The following is a 22,421-nucleotide window of genomic DNA, read 5'->3' on the forward strand; positions in this document are numbered from 1 at the left end:
GATGCTAACGAAGAGACTGGGGTGACCTATAAAAAAGTGTAAAGAAAATATACTTGATGTCTTAAGTGAGGAAAATGACTCTACAGAAAGTAATTATGAAAAAAGGGAAGTATTAAAAAGCACCTGTAGATTCAGGAGTATTAAGGAGAAAAAAGGAGTGTGACCAACATTTTATAGGTTGCTCATTACGGAGAGTATGATGAATTCCTAAAAGGTCAAGTGACTGTGACACTGATATATATGCTGGTAATTTACATTTCTAGAGTTGTAAACAGGAAATTTATGATCATTGTCCCTTTTCCACTTAGATTACTATTATCTTATTGAGAAAAATTTGAATTAAGATTATTAACTGCGTACTCATTATATATGTTAAAAATAAGTATCGAATTTTTGTCTACGGTTTACTTTTATTAATTAATTGCCAATCAGGTGATTAGGATGATTACAAATAATTATCCAGTCAAACCTTAATATTTTATAACATTTCTCTCTTTGGTTATGCTTGGGAAAATCTATCCCTAAATCAGTATTACGAACCATAAACAAGATTTTCGCTAGATCACCCTTACATTTAATGACACAGCCCATGTTGAATATATCGTAATGCGAAATATTAAGTTAATATTACTTCACTCCTACACCCCGTTGTTAAATGTAGTTAACGCGATTTATTGAATAAACGAGCCCATTCCTGGAGGTATCAAAGTCACTAGGCTGCAGTCACCGCGGGGACACGAGCCGGAGTCCCGCGCGCGCTCTGCCCGCGAGGCCGGGGGCTCGGGCCGCGGGGTCGCATCGCCCGGCTCAGCCTGCTGGGCCGCGTGGCCTCCTCTGGCCCCCAGGACACGCGCACGGCCCCTCGGCTCAGGTCCCCGCCGGGGCTCCCAGCCCTGGCGTGCCGCCCTCCCGATGGAGCGACCGGAACCCCGGGGTGCCTGCCCTGGGCGGTTCTCGCGGCGGCTTGCGGTCTAGACGTCGGGGCGCCGGGCTGCTTTTCTGACACCCGAGGCGCCCGCGGAGGGTCAGGCTCGAACTACATTTCCCAGAGGGCAGCGCTCCCACCGGATCTTCGGCTTCCCTTCCGTTTTCGCGCGGTTCTCGCGCTTTGCAAGGTGAGTTGAACTCGTTTTGGGATGTGTTAGGCGCGGGATGCTCGCAGGCTGGACTCTGGGCGACCCAGTTGACCCGGAGCCCGACCTGAACCGACAGGGGTGGTGGAGGCAGCCCCAGGTCGGGGAAGCCCGTAGTATGGACGGCCACTCGCTCAGGGAATTCGGGCCTGAAGGGCAGAGCAGCGGGATGTGTGTCCGCGGGGACGGACGGGGGTGTGTGGGAGTGTGTGTATGCGGGAGAGAGACTGCGTGCCGGTGCGGCGGTTGTGAGGCTGTGACAGGTGCGTGGCTGTGCTGGGTTGACGGGGACTTGGTTGCATGTCGCTTACCTGGGCGGCGATTGCTGTGGCTCCAGGTTTCCTGCGGATTCCTCCGTCTTCTCACAGCTACTCGCAGATGCCGCCGAGAAACGACCGCAGGGTGGAAGTCGGAGGCTGGGAACGCCTGGGAAGTTCTCTTTGGGGGAACTTTGAGGGGCAGCTACATGTCTCAGAACCTCGGCGTTCCCAACGCTCTGACCCCAGGAACTTGCTGTAAACGCATATACATAGTCCAGGCTCTGTCCTGTTTTCCACTTGATGATGTGTGTGAGCAGGGCGGGTGTAGACCTGGAGAATGTTGTATAACGAACTCATTCTGTGCTCCAAGAAAAGCCTGGCGTTCTGTGACTCCCCACCCCGTCCTGCTATTCCCCAAAGGAAGGACCCTCATGAAGGGAAAGACTTGGTTTACATCCAAAAATCAGTGTTTGGGGTAGTTGGTTTTTGGTTTCATACAATTAATTGGGTTTAGGGCATGCTTTCCTTCCTCTGAAACGCCCTAACGGTGATCTGCTTTCTTTCCAGTGGATGTTGGGTGCCATTGGGGTGAATCTCGTAAACATTCTCATATTCATTGGGCATATAATTCATATCCTCCTGTGTATTCTTTCATTGTAAACAGAACCCAAAAAGATTTAGATCCTTTCGTCTAAAATCAAGGACAACAATTTTCCTGTTTGTGATATGAAAAATTAGTGTTCAGGATTATGGAAATGTTTAAGTAAATGATTAATCCGTATGGTTGAATATTATGCAGCTAATAAGATTATCTTTATACCGGGTTAGACCTGAGAAGGAAAATGTGCAGTATGTACTGTTCAGCAATATTCATATTTATCAACAGTAATACCCAGAAAAATTTAAATTATATATGAATCCCACCTAAGAAGGTCATGTTGTGAGAAGTTTTGCAAGGATTGCATCTAAAATAATATTTTAATTGTTTATTGAAGAAGGGTAGTGATGTGGCTACATTTATTGAGCATCTGTTGTGTACCAAACACTCTTCTACCTTTCATACATTCTCTGATGCAATCTGTAAGTGCCACACACCTGTATTGTGTTCGCAATAGAATCTTGGCAATGCAAGTGTTTATATTGATTGGGGTGCTGTAACTAAAGGATATTCAAGGGCTGTGGGTGCAATTTGTTTCCCTTGTAGTGTTTTCCCATTTTATGCATAGGGTTCAGGCTTCATAAATACAAGAATAAACACCTGTTCTATAATATTTTTTCTCTATAATATTTTCAAATATGTTTGTCATATGTTGAAATGTCTTTTGAAATATTTTGAAACGTATATTCTGGTAATGGCATTCATGAAGGCTTGTTGCAAAAAAATGCAGTATCCTAAGGAACTTATGATAAAGAAATATAAAATATTCTTATTCCCGCCAGCCACAGATACGCTATTAATATTTTTTCATTGATTTCCATTGAGTATATGTGTTGTTTTATTTTTGACAAGTAGGATCACATTAGTTGAATATGAGAGTCAAACCATAAAGAAACAGGAATAGCTCTGAGTTTGCAAAAGGAACCCATGCATTTCGTTATATGTTTGTGCACGTGAGGAGAAGAGGAAAGTGACAAGTTCGTTTGAAAAACCTTCCAGATATTTACACCTAAAGATGATAGAAGTACTATTAAAAATCAATTACCAGGGTAGCAAATATCAAATAAGACAATCTTGCAGAATTAGATTTTTAAAGAGATTTAAGGTTAGTTTTATAAAACTTTGCAATAATGCTGATTTTTAGGTGTCTTCCAAATAATATGTCCAAGCATGGATTGCAATAAAAGAAAAAAAAAGAATAATTGTATTTATTCACATTTCTTTCTTTCACAGATTAAGGGTATTGAACTTTTTAATGTTCTCGCTTTATGAGACACTTGATCAGATCAGATTCTTTGAGCAAGTTATGATTAGAAAAAGTGTCTTTCTTTTTTGCTGCTGCTGTTGGGAGAAGGGAAGTTTCCTCCTCCTCTTTCCTCTAAGTCTTAATGTCTTATTAATAAACGCATTCTCAAACTGAAGTCCTCAATTTTTTTTTTTGCTGAATGTTATAAGAGCAGGGCTGAGAAACACAATTTTACTCTAAAAAGGAGATAGCAGAATTGTTTCTTATAAAAGAAATTAGGGGACAATAATCAATTTAGGAACATGAAATGTTCTATAACAATGCTAGCATATTAATACAGTATTACAACATACTATTAAATTTCTATATAGATTATCTTTCTCCAAGATATTCATACTTAGGAGGTGTTTTTGTTTTTTGTTTTTTTTTAAAGATTTTATTTTTTTTCCTTTTTCTCCCCAAAGCCCCCCGGTACATAGTTGTATATTCTTGGTTGTGGATCCTTCTAGTTGTGGCATATGGGACGCTGCCTCAGCGTGGTTTGATGAGCAGTGCCATGTCTGCTCCCAGGATTCGAACTAATGAAACACTGGGTCGCCTGCAGCAGAGCGCATGAACTTAACCACTCGGCCACAGGGCCAGCCCCGTTGTTTTTGTTTTCTTTCCTTTTTCTCCCAAAGCCCCCCGGTACATAGTTGTGTACATTTTTAGTTGTGGGTCCTTCTGGTTGTGGCATGTGGGACACTGCCTCAGCATGGCTTGATGAGTGGTGCCATGTCCGCACCCAGGATTCGAATTGGTGAAACCCTGGGCCACTGAAGCAGAGCGCACGAACTTAACCACTGGGCCACGGGGCCGGCCCCAGGAGGTATTCTTTATAGTCTTAATTTTACTGATGGAAAACCAAGGCACTAAGATGTCATGAACTCTACAGACACAGTTTCACATTTAAAATACCTGATAACAGACTCTGTATCTCAAATTTCAGCAGGGTACCATTCCCACATTATGTATACTTATTTAAAGCCTGGACCAGTATCATCCTGATCAATAATGGTGTACATGCTGTCATAGCAGAACCAAATTAGTTAACCTGTTACCTACTGTTAGATTTTTATGTTTCTAATTTGTGGTTATCAAAAATTGTTTTGAACATCCTGTACATGCATTTTTTTTTTTTTGTATTTCTATAGATATTTAACTAATACAAATTCCTAGGAGTAGAATTTAGGGTCAAACAACTAGACTTTTAGTAAGGGCTTATATGCCAGACCATACAGTCTTAGTATTTGGGGTGATAAAAAGACTCAAATGACACAATTGCTACCTTTTTTTTTGGCTAGGGAGAATTCGCCCTGAGCTAACATCCATGGCAATCTTCCTCTGTTTTTCAGTATGTGGGCCACCAGCATAACATGGCCACTAACAAAGCGGTATAAGGTCCGTGCCGGGAAACTGGGCGCAGGCCGCAGAAGTGAAGTGCGCCAAACTTAACCGCTAGGCCACTGGGGCTGGCCAACATACTTGCTACTTTTAGGCTCCTAATAAGTAAGTCCTGAATAGGAATAAATGCATCAAAGGCCAAGTAATGTGACTTGGGATCTTTTAGGGAGCGATGTCATTCTGACTGTCGCCACCACTATCAGGTTATGATCAAATTATGCTGACCTATGAAAGCACTGTGATGGTAAAGAATTTATGTTGTACATTTTTATTGAGATATAATTCACCAACATAAAATTGACTTTTTAAAGTGTACAACTCCGTGGTTTTTAATATAGTCACAAGGTAGTACAATTGGCACCACTATCTAATTCCAAAACATTTCATCACCTTAAAAAGAAACCCTATACTCCTTAACTGTCGCTTCCTATTCTCTTCTTCTCCTATACTCATGAAACCACTAATCGACCTTCTGCCTCTATGGATTTGCTCATTCTCAAAATTCCATACACATGGAATCATGCAATATGTGTGTCTGGCTTCTTTCACTTAGTATGATGTTTTCAAGTTTCATCCACGTTGTAAAATGTGTGAGTACTTCATCCTTTTTTTTAGTGTGGTAAACTATATGTATATCATAGAACTTGACATTTTAACCATTTTTAAGTGTACAGTTCCGTTGGATTAAGTACATTCACATTGTTGTGCAAACATCATGGCCATCCATCTCCAGAACTTTTTCATCTTCCCCAACTGGAGCTCTGTGCCCGTTAAATACTAACTCCCCATTCACTGGCATCCACTTTTGTCTCTCTGAATTTGACTACTCCAAGAACCTCATGTAAAAGGAATCGTACAATATTTGTCCTTTTGTGACTAGCTTATTTCACTTAGCATAATGTCTTCAGGTTCATCCACGTCATAGCTTGTAGCAAAATAACCTTCACTTTTATGGCCTCATAGTATTCCCTTGTGTGCATATACCACATTTCTATGAAGCAAGGTGGGGTTTGGATGGCGTGGCTCCTTTTCAGTCCTGGAGGGTGGGAATGGAGGGAGGAGGACCTGTTCAGGGCAGGACTGAGCAGGCTAATCAAAGGTGCAGAGCAGCTTCCTCAAAATGGAGGACCGGCCAGAAAACTGTCTGCTGAAGAGTTTGTGTTTCCTGGGGTTTGGGGGAAAAGTTTGGACTTATCTAAAATCCTTCTAGTCTTTTGGAATTGTGTGTTCGTACAGTAGGAGGTATTATGTAAAATGGAATGGAGGAACAAAATGCTTAATTTGTTTCATGGTAACACTAAATCATGCATGCTCTCACTGTCTCTCTTCCTTTCCCAGTTCTGGATTCTCTTTGTTCTTCTCCAGTAGAGGAATCCCAAGGAGGACTGATCAGTTTTTGCAGGTGTACAACCATGGCATACGTAAGTTGGTGTTTCCTTCTCATTGAAATAATGTCAGTGAAATGTTTTCGTTAATTGCTCTGAAGATTCCTACCCAAGAGAACCCCATGGGATTATCAGCTTCAAGTTCCTCCTGTACCAGTGAACGATGGTTTCGAACAACCCGGAGTCCTTATGTGGCCCAGTCTCCTCTAAGCAGTGTTTCTGTATTCACTGATCAGATTATTAATTATCTCCCATGTACCCAATTTATATGAAGGAAGAAGGAAGAAATTAAGTCCTGTAAAGGAATGATTTGAGCTTCCCATGTCAGGACTGTAGTTGGATGACTTAGAGATGAAGATCCCATTTGGCCAAACGTGGAAAGACTCACATTCTCCCAGACATGAGTTTTCTGGGTACATGTGTTAAAGCTTGATAATGAATGGTCTCTGCCTTAATGTAGGTTGAGAAGTAATGCTTTGTGAGGCTTTTAGAACTGAACAGTGATATGAACTGGGGCTTGTAATATATGGATCATGGTTCTTGGGAAGGAATTTCTGAATGATAAATACAATGAATCTTTTATTATTGACTAGGATATGCTGACATTGAATGACTTAGATATAATTCCGGATCATCATACATTAGTGTTCTCTAAACCAGGAACCAGAAAAGTGTTCAGTGAGGGATTGTTGATGGCCATAAAAGAGAATAAAAACATAAGTAGTTTAAGTTACAGAGATGAAGAATGGAAAAGACCTTAGAAATGTTGTCCAACCTAATGTATAGAAACCTAATCATCTAAAGATGATTAATTCTGTCATAGCTGTAAGTTTGAGTGCTATGCAGCCATTCAAAATATTTGTTAAAATAAGAAAACTATGTATGATAGGATTTAACATAAAGAACTTGAGGATTGAAGACATTCCTTAGTTTTATCAAACTCTCTTGTAGAAAAACGAGAGTTTCTATACCTTGTGACAGTATCTTTATTTCAATTGGAGTGTTTAGTCCATTTACATTTAATGTATTTATTGATACAGTTAAATTAAAGTCATCCTTTTTATTATTTTCTGTTTTTTTTTCCATCTGGCTTTTGTTCCCCTGTTTCTCTATTTTGTCTTCTCTTGGGTCAATTAAATATTTATTTAATTCCATTTTAATTTGCTTTTTTGCTATACTTTGTGACCATTTTTAGTGGTCACTGTCTGTATTATAATATATTTTCTTTTTTTTCCTTTTTTTTTTTAAAGACTGGCACCTGAGCTAACAACTGTTGCCAATCTTTCTTTTTTCTTTTTTTCTTTCTGGTTTTTCTCCCCAAATCCCCCCAGTACATATTCTTACCTATCCATCGTCTACTTAAGGGTTAATATTGAACTCTACTCTTACACATAAAGGATAAGAACCTTGCAATGTGTAGGTCCATTTATAGCCCTATCCTCTAAGTTACAGGTGTCATATGTATTGTATCTACCTTTATTTCAAACCAAAATACCATGTCGTTAATAACATCTTTATTGACGTGAAGTACACAGCACGTATTTAAAGTGTACACTCAGATTTGTTTTTTTATTGTGATATAATTGACATGTAACATTATGTTCGTTTCGGGTGTACAACATAATGATTCCATATTTGTTTATATTGTGAACTAATCACAGTCAAGTCTAGTAAACATCCATCCCCACATGTAGTTACTAATGGATTCATTCTGAAATGTGCATGCGCACATCCATGAAACCATCACTACATCAAGATACTGAACAAATCCATCACCCCCAAAGCCTTTGTAATCCCCCCTCCTCCCAGCCCTCCTTGCCCCCTCCGACTCTGCCTCCAGGCAACCACTGTCTGCTTTCTGTTACGAAAAATTAGTTTGCACTTTCTCAAAGTGTATATAAATGTAATCAAACAGTATGTATTCTTTTTGTCTTGTTTCTTCCACTCGGCATAATTATTTTGCGATTCATCCATGTTACATGTATAAGTTCAATCCAATATATAGTTGAGTAGTATTACATTAAATGGACATATCTTAATTTATTTATCTTTTCTCCTGTCAAGAGACATTTGGGTTGTTCTACTTTGGGGCTATTATGAATAAAGCTGCTATGAACATTTCCGTGAGAGTCTTTGAATGGGTCTAAGTGTTTATTTCTCTTAGGTAAACACTTAGGTGTGAAATTGCTAGGTAGTATGGTAGTTGTATGTTTGACTTTACGATGAATTGCCAAGCTATTTTCCAATTTTTAAAACTGTTTTATATTCCCACTATTAATTTATGACAGTTCCAATGATTCCACATCTTTCCACCCTTCTTATTATCAGTCTTTTGAATTTTAGCCATTCTCTCTAAAATCTTTTTTTAACTGAATGTCACAAATTTTGACATGTTCTATGTTCATTATTATTCAGGTCAACATATTTTAAATTCCATTTGACATTTCTTCTTTCACTCATGGGTTGTATAAATATATATTGCCCAATTTCCAAACATTTTTTAATAATTCCGTTGTGGTCTAAAAACATACTCTGTGTGATTGGATATTTCTAACTTTATGAGTTTTATTTCCCAACATGTGGTCTTTCCTGGTGAGTATTCATATACTCTTAAAAAAATAGGTATTCTGCTGTTGTTGGGTGGAGTTTTCTGTAATGTCAAGTAGGCCTATTTGATAGTGTCGTCTTCTTTATTGTTACTGATTTGCTGTCTATTTACTGAGAGAAGGGTGTTGAAGTCTCCTGACTATAAATTTGGAATTTTCCTATTACTCTTCACTTCTGTTAGTTTGTTTCCTGTTTTGAAGCAGTTATTCAGTACATTCACACTTGTGAATGTGGGCTGAGCAATTGGATACCTTATCATTATGAAATGACTTTCTTACTCTGGTAATATTTCTTGTTTTGAAATCTTCTTTGTCTGATATCATCATTGCCACTACTGCTTTCTTTGGATTAGTGTTTCCATGATATTCTCTTGTCTATCCTTTTACTTTTGACCTATCTTTCTTATGTATATTTAAAATGAGCTTCTTGCAGATAATGTGTAGTACTGTCCTTTTTGTTTCCTAAAGCTAGCCTGACCATCTCTTTTAATTGTAATCATTAGACAATTTACAGTTGATCTAATTATGTGTCAGTGGTTCTAAAACTTTGACATCTGTAAAAGTCACCTGGAGAGCTTGTTAAACCATGCTTTTCTGGGTCCCATCCCCATATTTGTGGTGAAGCCCGTGAATCTGCAGTTCTGTCAAGTTCACAGGTCTTTCTAATGCTGGTCCAATAACCACATATCTAGGTATTTATGTTTGTATGTACCATTGGTACCTTGTTTTCTGTCTGTCTGTCTGTTGCTTGTTTCCTTTCCCACTTTTTGCCTTGTCTTAAATTGGAAATTTTTTTTTGCATTTCCACTTTAACTTACTAGATATACCCCTTTATTTTATTTTTTGTGATTATTCTGTTTCCAGTATATATTTTGTTTAGTTTATCACAATCCATCCTCAAATAATGTTGTATTACCTAACATTATAAAAGAACACTCAACAGTATATTTACCTTTCTCCCTCCTTTCTTTTGGATTATTTTTTATCATACATTTCACTTCTGTCTATACTATACATTATACTATGCACTGTTACTATTTTCACTTTATACATTTAATCCTCTATTAAAGAAATTTTAAAAATTCACTTTTTCATCACTTCCCCTCCAAAATGCTTACACCTGGCACACACAACTTAAAGAGATCTCTCAGAGCTTCTTTTTATATATTAATTTAAACCAATAAAATAAAGTTTGAGTGGAACACAGCCACGCCCATTCATTTATATATTGTCAGTGGCTGCTTTCCAGCCACAGCAGCAATGTTGAGTAGTTGCAAAAATATTTATCTGGCCTTTTATGAAAAAAATTGCTGATCCTCAGTTTACAGTACCAGAGGAATTACCTGAATGAATGTCACCAGAGGGGGGACCCACTGTGGTGCTGCTGGAGGCTGTCTGCCCTGGGGCTGCTTGCCTCCCCTCTGCTTTCACTCACCAAGAGGACACAAAGTAGAGAGCAGCTTTCGGTCTTCCTAAGTATACATTAGTGACAAGGTAGCTGGCATATTCAGGGGATTAAGGGTTCCTTAGTAACCAGACACCTGAGGAGGACAATGCAATAAAACCACATATAACACTTGAGGCAGAATTATTGATATATAAAGACCAGTAATTTAAAATAGGCATAATGAACATACTTAGGATAAGGGTAGGTATTAATTTGTATCAGGAGTAAGAAATCATCAAAAGGCCTGGTAGATAGGTTAGGGATATAAAACATGAGTTCCAATAAAAAACACAACAGTTGTCACAGCAGTAGGAATGATAGAGCCAAAGAATGGCCTGGTGGGCTGGAACATAGACTTGAGGGACTTTCACAGAAAGCAACAGGAAAGAAGAAGGGGACTGAAAGTAGAAAATAAAACTATAGAAATGGAGGACAAAAGTACTGGTATCTAGAAAATAGTAGTCCCAGAATTAGGAGAAGAACAAGAAAGAGTAGGAAATATTTGAGGAATGATGAAAATTTCCCCCGAATCAATTAAACATTCAAGTGCACATTAGGAAAGTATGCATTAGTGACAGGGTAGTTGAACAGGGCATTGAGTTCCTAGGACAAAATAAACAGACATGAAATGCCACATAAAGAAAAATATACCTAAATATGCCATAATAAACTACAAAAACATGAAAACATCACAGCCGAAAACAATTCTAAAAGCTGCCAGAGAAATGTGTAGATCCACATATCAGGTGTACCTCAGATTCCTCAACAAGCATTATGGATGCAAGAACGTAATGAAGTAATATAGGTAAACACTGTAGAAAACAATCATAGGATCTAGAATCCTATATCCAGCCAGACTGTTCTTTAATTGAGGATGAATTAAAACTATGTCAAGCCAACTTTTCTCAGTTTGCCTATAGAAATTCACTTTGTAAATCATCTTGGAGGAAGTTCTCTGCAAAGAATAAATTCAGGCAAGAGATGTAGGAGTGAGAATATTGTTTAATGTCTAAAAAGAGGAAAGACAAAAGATAAAATAAAAAGTATGTTTTAATAATTCAGAACTAATTCTCTAGACATTATCAACATGCTCATGAGGATGCTAGAGGCCAAAGGAACTGAGCACATGTTAAAATACTTGGAGAAAATATGCTAGACTATATAACATTTAAACCAGCAGGAGAAAACTTGGTTCAGGTAATGGAAGCTAGAAGGAGCAAAAAGAAAATGCAGTGAAATATGAAATTAAATGGTAGAAATAAGCTTAATATAAAAATAACAAAATTTATGGATAACAATAGCTAAAAGACACTGGGTGTTTTTACAAAGTTTGAAATTATATGGCCTAAAGAGACACAATCATGAATGTTCTGTTAAAATCGGAAAATATACACTGAGAAATATGAATGAAAAAGAAAGGTGGAAGAGTGATCTTAATATGGAACATAATTGAATTTCTTTTCCTTTTAAATAGATTTTATTTTTCAGAGCAGTTTGAGGTTTACAGCAAAATTGAGGGGAAAAAAAAAATACAGAGTTCTCATACACTCCCTGCTTCCACATCCACATATCTTCCATACTATCAACATTCCACACTAAAGTGATACATCTGCTACAACTGATGAATCTACACTGACACATCATCATCACCCAAAGTCCATAGTTTACATTAGGGTTCACTCTCGGTGTTGCACAGTCTGTGGGTTTGGATAAATGTATAACAACATGGATCCACCATTGTGGTATCATACAAAGTAGTTTCACTGCCCTAAGAATCCTGTGTGCTCCACCTGTTCATCCCTCTCTCTCCCATAACCCCTAGCAACCACTGATCTTTTTACCATCTCCCTAGTTTTACCTTTTTCAGGATGACAGATAGTTGGAATCATCAGTATGTAGCCTTTTCAGATTGGCTTCTTTCACTTAGTAAACGCTTTTAAGTTTCCTCCATGTCTTTTCATGATTTGAAAGCTCATTGCTTTTTAGTACTGAGTAGTATTCCAGTGTCTGATGTACCATACTTTATCCGTTCACCCACTGTAGGACATCTTGGTTGTTACCAAGTTTTGGCAAGTATTAATAAAGCTATTATAAACAGTTGTGTGCAGGGTTTGGTGTGGACAAAAGTTTTCAGCTTATTTGCATAAATATGAATGAGTATGATGACTGGATCATATGGTAAGAGTAGATTTAGTTTTGTAAGAAACCTCCAAACTGTCTTCCAAAGCATCTGTACCGTTTTGCATTCCCATCGGCAGTGATGAGAGTTCCTGTTGCTCCACGTCCTCATCAGCACTTGGTGTTGTCAGTGTTCTGGATTTTGGCCGTTCTGTTAGGCCTGTAGGGGCATCTCATTGTTGGTTTAATTTGCATTTCCCTATGACATAATCATCTTTTCATATGCTTATTTACTATCTGTATATGTTCTTTGGGGGGGCTGTCTGTTCAGGTCTTTTGCCCATTTTTTAGTCAAGTTGTTCATTTTCTTATTGTTGGGTTTTAGGAATTCTTTGTATATTTTGGATAACAGTGTCTGTTGCAAATGTTTTCTCCCAATCTATGGCTTGGGTTCTCATTCTCTTTTCACAATTGAATTTTGAGGGGAAACATCATAGAAGAGAACATAAACTTGGGAAAATTGTATACCCACAGGTGACAGCAACATTATACTAAACGCAGAAGCATTCAGAGAAGGAGCTTGACCAGAGGTTCCCATAGAACCGCTACCATTTAACACAGTAAAACTCAGTCATTCTGAAGGTCCTGAAAACCTAAGAGGAAAGGCAAGTAGATAGATTTTTTAAAGATAGGAAGAAAATAAATAAATCTGTGGTGCTCTGGAGACATGATTATCTATATAATGAAACAAACTTCAGAGACAGTTTATTAGAACTGACGAGTTTAGAGGGATTGCTTCATGCCAGATAAATTTACAATTATCAAATGTTTCTGTCTTATATTATGAAAGAAAATAAACCATTTAAAAATTGTATGTAAAATTTGACCCCAAAATGGAAAAGAAATGTATGCGTGTGACTGTGTGTGTGACCGTGTGTGTGTGACCGTGTGTGTGTGACCGTGTGTGTGTGACTGTGTGTGTGACCGTGTGTGTGTGACCGTGTGTGTGACCGTGTGTGTGACCGTGTGTGTGTGACCGTGTGTGTGACCGTGTGTGTGTGACCGTGTGTGTGACCGTGTGTGTGTGACCGTGTGTGTGTGACTGTGTGTGTGACCGTGTGTGTGTGACCGTGTGTGTGTGACTGTGTGTGTGACCGTGTGTGTGTGACCGTGTGAGAAAGAGAGATGTGATACATACAGCACAGTCACTCGCTCCCCTGTGCCTGGCTGTGCTGGACGTGCTGTTCACGACAGGCTTCAGAAGAACCCAGAGTTTTATGGGAAGGCTAAGTTGATTTATAACACTAAAAAAAGAGGGAATAAGAGAAAAGAGACTGAAGAAGTGGTAGAAGTGGGATTTGAGTGAGGGAGAGAGGCTGAGGCAGGAGAAGTGGGGGCCGCCTGCATTCTCTTTGGGGAGGCTTTAGAGAGGCAGATGAATAAAGAGAACTTTCAGGAAGCATTGCTGTGATTGTGTAGTTGAAAAAATACATACATTGTTTTTCAATACTATTTGGTGAACTATTGAGAATTTTCTCTTTATACCTTCAGCTTAAGGCAAGAACAGGATGATTTATTTTTTATTTATAATACCTAAGTGACATATTATAAATCACATATATAACAAATGGCACATAATATTTGCTATGTAATATATACAATACTTGTATTATATAGGATTTTGTGTGTTTATACATATATCATTTATAAAGTATGTATGCATTAGAAAGGACTGTAGGTTATGAATGAAGATTTTTAAATCATCACTTCTTGAGAGTAGAAGATTTAAAACAAGTAATTTCTGGGGCTGGCCCCATGGCATAGTGGTTAAGTTCTGTGTGCTCCACTTTGGTGACCCAGGTTTGCAGGTTCGGATCCCAGGAGCAGACCTATACCGCTCGTCAGCCATGCTGTGGCAGCAACCCATGTACAAAAATTATAGAGGAAGATTGGTACAGACGTTAGCTCAGGGCAAATCTTCCTCAGCAAAAAAAAAAAAAAAAAAAAAGAGGGAATTTCTTATTTTGATTTATATACTTTTCTACTGTTGGGTTTTAAAAATTTTACCCTTTGTAACTAAAAAATAAGATTTGATAAATAGTCTCCTGCATGAGTTAATGAAAAAGGAAACAGGAAACATAGAAACTGACTATAATTGGTTGATGTTCATCCAACACCAGCCATGAGGCTGTAGTCAAGGAAAGTTTTGGGTACGATGCTCTCAGCACCTGTGTGTTTGAAGAACAGTTGAGAGAATTGGGCAGACAGTCCTAGACACAGACAGTGGTAGAGAAAGTACAAGATGCAGACAGATGGGGAAAGAAGGCACAGAAGATCTGAGACACCTTTTATGTTTAAGAGAAAGGATGAAAATATTAAATGTATGGAAGGCCTTTGAGTATTTCCTTAAGATCATGGATAGAATGTATACAAGCACAACTCTTTGACTTACTGGCAGTGAAAACAGGGCAAGTTACTCAAACTCTCTAGGCCTCCGTTTGTTTACATATAAATACAACAAAAATACTTACCTCGTATGGTTATACGGTAATTAATAAAGAAAATGTTCACAAATTACGTTAGTATATTGTTTCATTCATTGTTAAACACCATATTACTACTGGACCAACAGCTGAGAAAAACATGTTTCTTACTCACATTAAGCATTAAACTCCTTTTTTTTTCTCCCCAAGGCCCCAGTACATAGCTGTATAGTCTACTCATAAGTCCTTCTAGTTCTTCTATGTGAGCCACTGCCACAGCATGGCTGCTGGCAGACGACTGGTGTGGTTCTCACCTGGGAGACGAACCTGTGCCGCTGAAGCGAAGCATGCCGAACTTTAACCGCTAGGCCAGCAGGGCTGGCTCCAGTTTTCCTCCTTTTAACAGGTAATGAGGTACGTCCAGCTGTTGTCTTGTTACTCCTGATTGGCTAGGTGTCTTTGCAATTCATTATGGGCCTCTCACCACTCTCTTAGTGGGGACAGTTCTTCAATTCTTGCCCAATTCTCCACCTCTCCCCACCATGGGGGAAGAGGCTATCAAGTTGAGGACCCTATGTTCCTTGTCACAGTAATGGGTTCAGGGATAAGCCTAAGACACAAGCTAGGCCAGTGGGAGTCCTATTATTTTCCTGGGAGCTCCCAGGAAACGATCATCACCTATTTCTCATTTCAAGGACGAGGAAAGCACAAGATAGCTTGTTGGGCTGTCACACAGTCTGAGAATGAAGCTGACACAGGAGAAAGCAGACCCAGAGCAGCATGTGAAAGACAAGAGTCTCCTGACTCTTGAAGCCCATGAGGGCCAAGGGGACCCCATCCCTTGTAAATCCCAGTTCTTGAAACAATATATCGTTTGAGACTAAGCTAGCATGAAGTGTTTCATTGCTTCCAACAAAAGACAGCTAACAGAGTAAGTGAACCTGCTGCCTTTCATACTATGGGATTTCTCCTTTCCTATTTTTAGGATTGGGTGTCTTTACCCCAACTTAGAATAGCCTTGTTTGCTCCCTTTTTTTCTTAGAATTTTCTAAACCTATAACTCTTGTAAGTATTATCTTGATTTCCTGCCCATTATTTACAGCTAGCTCCTTTGGGTACTTTCTGGAATAAAAGCAAGGATATAAAACCAGCTTCTGGCCAGAATTCTGTTTTCTGTCGTTCGGGCTACCTTCCTTTTTGACTCATTAATTCCTACTGTTGAGAGGGGAGGAATGGTTGACTACAAAGGGGATGCACAAGAGAATTTTTATTGTACTGTTCAGAATGGTACTCAAGTAGTAGATTCATGATTCTATGGACTTTTCAAAACCCACAGAACTATATATCACATGCAATGAACTTTACTGTTTGTAAATTAAAAAACAAACAAACGAAAAACTAACCTGCATGTCAGGGATCCCAGGATGGAATACAGACTTGAACATAAGTATCTACCAGCATTACCAATGTATGACATATTCCTCCCTACAGTGGGTGGGGAAAAGGAGTTGACCTAAGTCACTGTGGAAAATAGTGTTTCGAGTGGATACTGTAAATCTAAAAGTACTATAAATAGGGGCCAGACCTGTGGCATAATGGTTAAGTTTGGTATACTCCACTTCAGCGGCCCAGGTTCATGGGTTCAGATCCCAGGTGTGGACCTACACCACTTGTCAGCCATGCTATGACAGTAACCCACATATAAAGTGGAGGAAGGGGGACGGCCCGGTGGTGCAGCGGTTAAGTGCGCATGTTCCCTTTGGTGGCCTGGGGTTCACCGGTTTGGATCCCGGGTGTAGACATGGCACCGCTTGGCAAGCCATGCTGTGGTAGGCGTTCCACATATAAAGTAGAGGAAGATGGGCATGGATGTTAGCTCAGGGCCAGTCTTCCTCAGCAAAAAGAGGAGGATTGGCCACAGATGTTAGCTCAGGGCTAATCTTCCTCAAAATAAATAAAAAAAAATAAATAAATAAAGTGGAGGAAGACTGGCAAAGATGTTAGCTCAGGGCTAATCATCAGAAAAAAAAAAACAACTGTAATTAAACACAGAACTCTACTTGGTAACTTTGGCTCTTACAGGATATGGGTTTGCAATTCTGAAACTACTTTCTGTGTGTTGAACAAATAAAGCATAAGGGAACTTTGATTCTCACTGTCCATGGGGATGGCTAGAATGCAACTTCGGGTGCTGGACTGGAGTTATCAGTATGAACTCATGTTATAGACAAATAGAAATATAGATAGGTGTGTATATGGACTCAAATCCATACATAGATTTCCCAGCTTTGTCTGTTGAGAGGGACTAGAAACAGTGACCTCAGCATCAATGGGCACATCCAGCACCCAGATTTTGTTTTCTAAATACCGTTCTCCAATAAAAGGAACCAAGGCTCCTTGGAGAAATGGCTGACTCTAGGACTGAGGCAGAGTACATATAAGATGAGCCTGGCACACCTCATAGTGTCAGACAGGAAGTGCTCTCCGAAGAACAGCAGGATACTGAGGATACGGAGGCCGATCTGAAACAGTGCCCAAGGGCCAGAGCTGGAGCAACTTGAGCAACAAAATAATGCCGCTACTGGCTTGTAACCCTCAGATAAATGCATCCCCATGAATCCATACCTATGTACAAACGCATGACTGAATAAAACTAACAGAGGCAGAACAAATTTCCGTAGAGAACAATTCCACATAATTTATGTGTGGAGTTTAATTCCCCTCCCCATGAGTATAGACTGGAATTAGCGACTTGACACCAAAGAATAGAGTATAGAAAATGAAAAGTAGTGCTTGACATTGAGGAAATCTGTAGACACCACCTTAACTGTGTGGTCCAAGTCAGTATCACCAGAGATAGGTCATGTTGATTGGCAGACTTGTACTGTAAAGGGCTAGACAGTAAATACTTTCAGCCTGTGGGTCGTATGACCTATTACAACTATTCGGCTCTGCTCTGGGAGCATGAAAGCAGCCAGAGGACACAGACAGGAACGGATTACCACCTGGCTGTGCTGCACTGAAACTTTACTGACAAAAACTGAGTGTCTGCAGGATTTGACCCACAGGCCAGAGTGGACAACCCTTGTTCTTGACATGTATTTTTTTCCTTTCTTAAGTCATTGAATCAAATACTCTCCGAGACTTGCAGGTCTTATGGATCAAAACATGGGTGTAGGGGTTACAGTTGAAAGTCACTGATGGGCAAAAAAAATCTATTTCGTTGCTGTTGTTGAGAGATTTTTGAGACAATGCTGTAACTTACTCTTTTTTTTTTATTGAGTTAATGGTAGGTTACAATCTTGTGAAATTTCAGTTGTACATTAATGTTTGTCATTCATGTTGTAGGTGCACCACTTCACCCTTTGTGCCCACCCCCCACCCCACCTTTCCCCTGGTATCCACTAAACTATTCTCTTAGTCCACATTTTTAAATTCCTCATATGAGTGGAGTCATACACAGATTATCCTTCTCTAGCTGGCTTATTTCACTTAACATAATTCCCTCAAGGTCCATCCATGTTATTGCAAATGGAATGATTTTGTTCTCTTTTGCAGCTGATGTAACTACTCTTTTAAGGTTGTGAGGTCACAATGCTTTTACTTTAGCATCTTTATCCTGTTGAGACCTACATTTCTAACATCATGTGGTTTCACTGTCAGCCAGGACATTCTCCTACATTGGTAGTCTGAGTGAGAAAAGGAAATGATTAGGAAAATAGAAAATAGGAATGCTGAGCAGTGTTAATGTTCCGCTTCTGCTTTATGGCCATGATTTTAATGTGAGCATATGTTTTTCTTGAATGTCAGTTGTGTAAGCGCAAGTATAGAGTGAAAAAGAGTTGGAATTAACCAAGGTGGTGATCTTTAAGCAAATGTGGAGCAGAGAGGAGCGTGGAGATGAGGGTGTAAGCAAAAGAGTGGTTATAATGAGGGACTGTGCTGTGTAAGAAGGGAGGGCAGAATGGGATTTGATGGATGGGGAGGTGCTAGGTAGTCAATACCTACCAATGACAGAGGAATGACTGCATTTTTTATAAATCCAATAATTTAATCAGCTTCTCCTTGAGTGAAGATTCAGCCAGAAATTCCATCACACTTATCATCAGATAATAGCTGTTATCTATCTGAATCATTAAACCAAGGAGTAGGAATTCTTGTGCAGTAACAAAGACTTTGTGACCTGAGCTGCTCAGGCTCTGAGTATAAGAGAGAGAGGACTCAGAGCAGGTTCCAGATGCAAAGACTTGGAAGGCCAGGAGGCAAGAAGGATAGTTAACAAGTGAAGGGGAAATCACAGGACTAATTCCTTCAGCTCTAATTAATTAATGAGAACCTAATACACGACAGGCACTATTCTAGGTGATGGGAACATGGTTGTGGAAGAGACTAAATTCCTGCCTTCACGGGGCTCTGTTCAGTGGAAGAGGGTTGTGGAGACAGTGTTTAAGGTTGGGGGAGAAGCCTTATTCTTCGAAGGCATTTTTTTTTTAAAGATTTTATTTTTCCTTTTTCTCCCCAAACACCCCTGGGACATAGTTGTATATTTTTAGTTGTGGGTCCTTCTAGTTGTGGCATGTGGGACGTCACCTCAGCATGGCTTGATGAGTGGTGCCATGTCCGCGCCCAGGATCCGAACCGGCGAAACCCTGGGCTGCCGAAGAGAAGCGCGCAAACTTAACCACTCAGCCACGGGGCTGGCCCAAGAGAAGCATTTTTATAAACAAAGGATAAATTAAAAGTTTGCCTAGGGCCAGCCTGTGGCGCAGCGGTTAAGTGCGCACATCCGCTTTAGCGGCCTGGGGTTCATCGGTTCGAATCCTGGGTGTGGACATGGCACCGCTTGGCAAGCCATGCTGTGGTAGGCAGCCCACATATAAAGTAGAGGAAGATGGGCACGGATGTTAGCTCAGGGCCAGTCTTCCTCAGCAAAAAGAGGAGGATTGGCAGGAGACGTTAGCTCAGGGCTAGTCTGCCTCAAAAGAAAAGTTTGCGTTGATAATGGCAGATATTTGAGTTCTCTTGAATGAGGAGGTAGAGTGAGAACTGGCTGTGATACCGTGCCTTGAATTTACCGACCCCTAGGTTCCAATCTCTATCTGTCCTTAAATATTGGTTAGATCTTGATGAATTTATTGAAGCCCTTTCATTTCAATTTTCATCTCCAAATTTGAGAAAAGGATACCCATGTTCTAAGGGCCTCTTGAAAATTTAAGAAGAGGATATCTGTGAAACACCTGACATGTGGTTGTTATTGGATCCTTGTATCGACCACCCTCACCACGTATCCGCAGTTAGGAAGATAGTATTTTATTCCCAGCTGTGCTCACTTAGTATTTGAGGGACTTTAGATACTTCAATTAACACTCCTGAGCTTCAGTTTTCTTATCTTTGAAATGACATAGAAACAGCACCTACCTCCTAGTGTTATTGCTATTTGCCCAGGGACGTTTGAGCAGCTCGAGATGCATAGTGAGAATTAAGAGTCAGGCTGTGGTCTCCTTTCTTAGTTGGAAAAACGGATTCATAGCTTAGCAGAGATGTATGATATGGGGCAGGTTATTTAACCTCTGAAAAATAGAAATAATAATAGAATGCAGGTCATTGTGTTGATGGAAGGCTTAAGTATGTTTCAGAAAGAGAAAGTTTAAGATCATTGCCTCGCACATTTTAAACTGCATGCAGTTAAGCCCTGACAACATCTTTGAAAAGTCTGTCTTCGTATTGCACAATATCGTCCTTGGTGAACCATGAAAGAACCTCCTGGGCTTGAAGTTTCAGAATCTGCCAAAGACCTGTCCCCCAGAGGCACAGGGAAATTCCAGTTTTTGGTATATTAAATAATGAGTTTTTCGAATCAATAGATACATCTATGGCCGTCTGTCTGGGAAAAATCCGTGTCTGTAGGGAGCCTGTTCCAGGCGCCTTTGTGTGAGCGTGGATGGCTGGGCTCCGTGCGTGTCACTGTGACCAGTGGCTCTTGGTCCATGTGCTAGTTCCTCTATCCTGTCACCTCACAACCATGTGAGGCTGCAACAAAGACATGGCCCCAAGAGAGGTCACATTTTGAGCACTAGCATGGAGGTTTCCAGCAAGAAAGCGCACACCTCAGCTTGCGGTAGGAAGTTTTAGAGCCCCAAGGTGCCTCTTAAGCCAGGCTCCTGGAAAGACATGGGGAGGCCACCCGAGTTACCGTGATGGAAGGCCTTTCCTTGGAGCGCTGTGGGGGCAGCCACTGGGCTCAGAACCACAACATTCCCGCAGCTCTGACCCCAGGCACCAGACGTGAACTCAAACACGGATTTCAGCCCCTCCTCCGATTTCCTGGTTTTGTATGTGAGATCATGACTCACTCCTGCGTTCCTGCCATTCTCTCAAAGAAGGAACCCAAGAAGGAGGAAAGGATCATTGCATTACAAAAACAGTGAAGGTTAAGAAATATGGTCGATGTCGAAAAATCAAGCTTCAGGTAGGTTTCCTTGTTCACAAAATTTTTATTTGATTTTCTTTGCCTGGAGTGTCCTAGGTAGACACTTATCTTAGGCCTTCTGTCAGTTCATGACAAAAGTCATTGAGATAAATCCTTTACAATGGCTCTTATTTTCTCTCTCCTCTCCAAGTAATAGTCACATACTTGACTGGCAGTTCATTCGAATCGTGCAGTTAGTCTTTATGTTAGGCGGTGATTGGGCAAGGCAGCTTGGGTTTATGTGGAATCACACACCAGGTGTCTTTGGTATTCTCCAGAGGCCTGACTGTCAACAAATGACAAAGGCATCTTCTTTATGAGGCTTCTGGAAGTGGGACTGTAATTGGGTATTTTAGGGTAGAGGTCCGTGTCAACAAGGGGTGGAGTATGTTCAGGTGAACTCTAAGTTAGAACTAGTAGTAAAGGTCAGGTGTTGTTTGTGGTCTGGCAGCCTGGGTTTTTTCAGGCACGTCACTGTGTGGATTGTGAGAGGCAGTGTGGTGTGATAATGAAGAGAAGGGGCCCTGGATATCCCATGTTTGGTTTGAATCTTGGCTCTGCCACTTCCTAGCTACATGACCTTAGGCAGTGTGTTTATTTATGCAGCTTCGGTGTTCCACAGCTCTCCGATGTTCTTTATAATGGTACCTACTTCATAGGAAATAACAAGGAGGAAAATGTAAGGCTCGTGACAACACAGCCTGGAACATAGGAGGCTCAATAAATATTCACTGTTGTTATGTCATGATTCTGGGCAATTCTCCTTCAAGGTTCAGTAGTAACAGAAATATGAATCTGATTGATGATTATTTGCAAGGTGAGAAAATTATCCACAGGCTCAACAGGTTAAGAACAATGGTTCTTTTTTTTTAAGATTTTATTTTTTCTCCCCAAAGCCCCCTGGTACATAGTTGTATATTCTTTGTTGTGGGTCCTTCTAGTTGTGGCATGTGGGATGCTGCCTCAGCGTGGTTTGATGAGCAGTGCTATGTCCATGCCCAGGATTCGAACGAACGAAATACTGAGCCGCCTGCAGCGGAGCGTGCAAACTTAACCACTCGGCCACGGGGCCAACCCCAAGAACAATGGTTCTTAATCTTCAGTCCTTTGATGCTCTTAGGAACTTCCAGGGACCCACAAATCATTTGAAATCATATTCAGAAGTGTTGTGTA

At 40.2% G+C, this 22,421-nt stretch overlaps 1 protein-coding gene across 9 annotated transcripts in view; it reads left to right on the top strand.

Moving 5' to 3' along the window:
- Positions 1 to 1,022: 1,022 nt before the first annotated feature.
- The window catches only part of ZNF573 (zinc finger protein 573), a 56,704-nt gene continuing 35,305 nt past the window's right edge, over positions 1,023 to 22,421 (top strand). Inside the window, exons 1-3 of one of the 9 annotated variants that reach the window (XM_023651312.2) lie at positions 1,023 to 1,115; positions 6,079 to 6,161; positions 14,990 to 15,185. Coding sequence is in view for 1 of the 9 variants with exons in the window: in XM_070224210.1 (XP_070080311.1) it covers positions 6,153 to 6,161 (9 nt within the window). In the remaining 8 variants the exon portion in view is untranslated. Of the gene's footprint in view, positions 1,116 to 6,078; positions 6,162 to 14,989; positions 15,194 to 21,043; positions 21,249 to 22,421 lie in introns of those variants that run through there. The other 8 variants (XM_023651311.2, XM_023651316.2, XM_023651314.2 and 5 more) reach the window with 8 other exon arrangements.

Source organism: Equus caballus, chromosome 10 (genome assembly GCF_041296265.1).
Source record: "Equus caballus isolate H_3958 breed thoroughbred chromosome 10, TB-T2T, whole genome shotgun sequence".
Taxonomy (NCBI): Eukaryota; Metazoa; Chordata; class Mammalia; order Perissodactyla; family Equidae; genus Equus; species Equus caballus.